At 49.7% G+C, this 4,309-nt stretch overlaps 1 protein-coding gene across 1 annotated transcript in view; it reads left to right on the top strand.

The window, feature by feature from the left end:
- Positions 1–4,309, top strand: part of LOC103624298 (collagen alpha-2(XI) chain-like) — a gene marked incomplete at both ends in the record, with an annotated part of 8,210 nt that overhangs the window by 1,867 nt on the left and 2,034 nt on the right. The window contains 4 exons of the mRNA XM_017747053.1: positions 1,134–1,263; positions 2,097–2,150; positions 2,324–2,377; positions 3,676–3,793. Coding sequence (XP_017602542.1) covers positions 1,134–1,263; positions 2,097–2,150; positions 2,324–2,377; positions 3,676–3,793 — 356 coding nt within the window. The remainder of the gene's footprint in view (positions 1–1,133; positions 1,264–2,096; positions 2,151–2,323; positions 2,378–3,675; positions 3,794–4,309) is intronic.

A 4,309-nucleotide genomic window follows, 5' to 3' on the forward strand; every position in this document is an offset into this window, starting at 1 on the left:
TTGGGATTCTGGGAGGAAAAGTTGGGATTTTAGGGGGAAAAATTGGGATTTTTGGGGGGGTTTTGGGGTTTTTGGGGAGGAAAAGTTGGGATTTTGGGGGGTTTTTTGGGGATTTTCAGAAGAAAAGTTGGGATTTTGGGGGATTTTGGGAGGAAAACTGGGAATTTTTGGCTTTTTTGGGGGGATTCTGGGAGGAAAAGTTGGGATTTTGGGGTTTTTTGGGGGATTCTGGGGAGAAAAGTTGGGATTTTTGGGGGGTTTTTGGGATTTTGGGAGGAAAAGTTGAGATTTTTTGGGATTTTGGAAGGAAAAATTGGGATTCTTGGGGTTTTTTGGGGATTGTGGAGGAAAAAATTGGGATTTTGGGGGGTTTTGGGAGGAAAAGTTGGGATTTTGGGAGGAAAAATAGGGATTTTTGGCTTTTTTTGGGATTCTGGGAAGAAAAGTTGGGAATTTTGGGGTTTTTTTGGATTCTGGGGGAATAGTTGGGATTTTGAGTTTTTTCTGGGATTTTGGGGAGAAAAATTGGGATTTTTGGGGTTTTTTTGGATTTTGGGAGGAAAAGTTGGGATTTGGGGGATTTTTGGGGATTTTGGGGAGAAAAATTGGGATTTTGGGTTTTTTTTGGCATTCTGGGAAGAAAACTTGGGATTTTTGGGGTTTTTTTTGGATTTTGGGAGGAAAAGTTGGGATTTTAGGGATTTTGGGAGGAAAAATTGGGATTCTTGGGGTTTTTTGGGATTTTGGAGGCAAAAAGTGGGATTTTTGGGGGTTTTGGGGGGAAAAGTTGGGGGCTTTGGGATTTTGGGAGGAAAAATTGGGATTTTTGGCTTTTTTTTGGGATTCTGGGAGGAAAAATTGGGATTTGGGGGGATTTGGGGAGGAAAAGTTGGAATTTTTGGGATTTGGGAGGAAAAGTTGGGATTTTTGGGGTTTTTTGGGGGGAAAAGTTGGGAATTTTGGGTTCTTTGGGATTCTGGGAGGAAAAGTTGTGATTTTGGGTTTTTTTGGGAGGAAAAGTTGGATTTTTTGGGGGGTTTTTTTGGATTCTGGGAGGAAAAGTTGGGAATTTTGGGGGTTTGGGTTGGAGAATTGGGGGGATTTTTTGGGATTTTGGGATTCGGGGCGGGTAGAATTCGGGAAATCCGGGATCGGGGGAATCCCGCCGGGATTTTGGGGGCGAATCCCGGGATTTTCGTGTTCCCGCAGGGCCAGGACGGAGCCAAGGGCGAGCGGGGCGAGGACGGAGAGCCCGGGGAGCCGGTGAGCGCCGGAATTCCCGGATTTCGGGGAGCCCCGGGGATCCCAATCCTCGGGAATTTTGGGAGCCCAATCCTCGGGAATTTGGGATCCCGATCCTCGGGAATTTTGGGATCCTGATCTTCGGGAATTTTGGGATCTCATTGATTGGGAATTTTGGGATCCCAGTCCTTGGGAATTTGGGATCCCAATCTTGGGGAATTTTGGGATCCTGATCTTTGGGAATTTTGGGATCTCATTGATTGGGAATTTTGGGATCCCAGTCCCTGGGAATTTTGGGATCTCATTGATTGGGAATTTTGGGATCCCAGTCCTTGGGAATTTGGGATCCCAATCTTGGGGAATTTTGGGATCCTGATCTTTGGGAATTTTGGGATCTCATTGATTGGGAATTTTGGGATCCCAGTCCCTGGGAATTTTGGGATCTCATTGATTGGGAATTTTGGGATCCCAGTCCTTGGGAATTTGGGATCCCAATCTTGGGGAATTTTGGGATCCTGATCTTTGGGAATTTTGGGATCTCATTGATTGGGAATTTTGGGATCCCAATCCTTGGGAATTTGGGATCCCAATCTTGGGGAATTTTGGGATCCCAGTCCTTGGGAGTTTTGGGATCCCAATCTTGGGGAATTTTGGGATCCCAGTCCTCAGGAATTCTGGGATCCCAATCCTTGGGAATTTTGGGATCCTGATCCTTGGGAATTTGGGATCCCAATCCCTGGGAATTTTGGAATCCCATTGATCGGGAATTCCGGGATCTCAGGGGGAATTTTGGGATCCCGACCCTCGGGAATTCCGGGCTGGATCCCGATTTTCCGCCTCCTTTCCCTCCCCAGGGCTCTCCGGGCCCCACAGGCGAGAACGGCCCCGCCGGGCCCCTGGGCAAGCGGGTAAAATCCTGGAAAATCCCGGAAAATCCTGGGAAAATCCCGGAAAACCCTGGAAAATCCCGGAAAATCCGGGAAAATCCGGGAAAATCCCACCCCTCCCCCCTGAAATCCCCGATTCCGGCTCCTCCCCGATGCCGTTTTTCCCGATTTTTTTCCATGTTTTTTTCCCACAGGGTCCGGCCGGATCCCGCGGCCCCGAGGGGCGCCGGGGAGAGAAGGGAGCCAAGGTGGGTGAGCCCAGAATTCCAAGCGGGATTCCCAGAATTCCAGCCGGGATTCCCAGAATTCCAGCCGGGATTCCCAAAATTCCCCCTGGAATCCCCAAAATCCCTCCTGGAATCCCCAAAGCTCCCCCCGAATTCCCAAAATCCTCCCAGAATTCCCCAAACTCCCCCAGAATTCCCCAAATCCTCCTGGAATTCCCCAAATTCCCCCTGGAATCCCCAAATTCCTCCTGGAATACCAAAAATTTCCCCTGGAATCCCCAAAATTGCCCTGGAATCCCCAAAATCCTCCTGGAATTCCCAAATTTCCCCCAGAATTCCCAAAATCCCTCCTGGAATTCCCCAAATTCCTCCTGGAATCCCCCAAATCCTCCCAGAATTCCCCCAGAATTCCCAAAATGCCTCCCTGAAATCCCCAGATTCCCCCTGGAATCCCCAAAATTGCCCCAGAATCCCCAAAATCCTCCTGGAAACCCCAAATTCCCCAAGAATTCCCAAAATTCCTCCCAAAAACCCTCCCAGAAGCACCAAAATTCCCCCTGGAATTCCCAAAATTGCCCCAGAATCCCCAAAATCTTCCTGGAAACTCCAAATTCCTCCTGGAAGCCCCAAAATTCCCTCAGGAATTCCCAAAATTTCCTCCCAGAATTCCCAAAACCCCTCCCAGAAGCCCCAAAATCCCTCCTGGAATTCCCAAAATTGCCCCAGAATCCCCCAAATCCTCCTGGAATTCCCCAAATTCCTCCTGGAATCCCCAAAATCCCTCCTGGAAACCCCAAAATTCCCCCAGAATTCCCCAAATCCTCCTGGAATTCCCCAAATTCCTCCTGGAATCCCCAAAATCCCTCCTGGAAACCCCAAAATTCCCCCAGAATTCCCCAAATCCTCCTGGAATTCCCCAAATTTTCCCTGGAATCCCCAAATTCCTCCTGGAATCCCCAAATTCGCCCTGGAATCCCCAAAATTGCCTTGGAATTCCCAAATTCCTCCTGGAATTCCCAAATTTCCCCCTGAATTCCCAAAACTCCTCCCGGAAGCCCCAAAATTCCCCCTGGAATCCCCAAGATCCTCCCAGAATTCCCCAAATTCATCCAGAATTCCCAAAATTTCCTCCCAGAATTCCCCCAAATCATCCAAATTCCCCAAATTCCTCCCGGAATCCCCAAAATTCCTCCTGGAAACCCCAAATTCCCCTAGAATTCCCAAAAATCCCCCCTGGAAACCCAAAATTTGCCCTGGAATCCCCAAAATCCCTCCCAGAAGCCCCAAAATTCCCCCTGGAATTCCCAAATTTCCCTCAGGGGGAGCCGGGAGCGGGTGGAGCTCCCGGGAAAACCGGAGCCGTGGGACCGCCGGGAATGGCCGGGAAATCGGGACCTGAGGGGCTCCGGGGGCTGCCAGGAGCCGTGGTGAGGCGGAATTCCCGAAAAGTTGGGATCGGGAGCCGGAATTGCGGCATCGGGATGGAAAAAGCCGGGATTGGGATCAAAAAATCTGGGATTGGGAGGGGAATTCTGGGATTTGGACCTGAAATCTGGGATTGGGAGCCAAATTCTGGGATTGGGAGGCAAAAATCTGGGAAATCTGGGATTGGGGGATGGGAAATCTGGGATTGGGAGCTGAATTCTGGGATTGGGACCCGAAATTCGGGATTTGGGATCAAAAATCTGCGGGATTGGGATCAAAACCCCTGGGATTGGGAGCCAAAAATCTGGGATTGGGAGCCAAAATTGCGGGATTGGGACAAAAATCGGCGGGATTGGGACCCAAAATCTGGGATTGGGAACCCAAATTGTGGGATTGGGACCGGAATTCTGGGATTGGGATCAAAAATTTGGGCTTGGGAGGCTGAAATCCCAGGATTTCACCCCAAATCCCCCTGAATTTTGGGGACACCCCCCCCCCCCTCCCCTTCTCCTCTATTTTTTTTTTTGT

The sequence above is a fragment of the Corvus brachyrhynchos genome, unplaced genomic scaffold, assembly GCF_000691975.1.
Source record: "Corvus brachyrhynchos isolate BGI_N302 unplaced genomic scaffold, ASM69197v1 scaffold2041, whole genome shotgun sequence".
Classification (NCBI taxonomy): Eukaryota; Metazoa; Chordata; class Aves; order Passeriformes; family Corvidae; genus Corvus; species Corvus brachyrhynchos.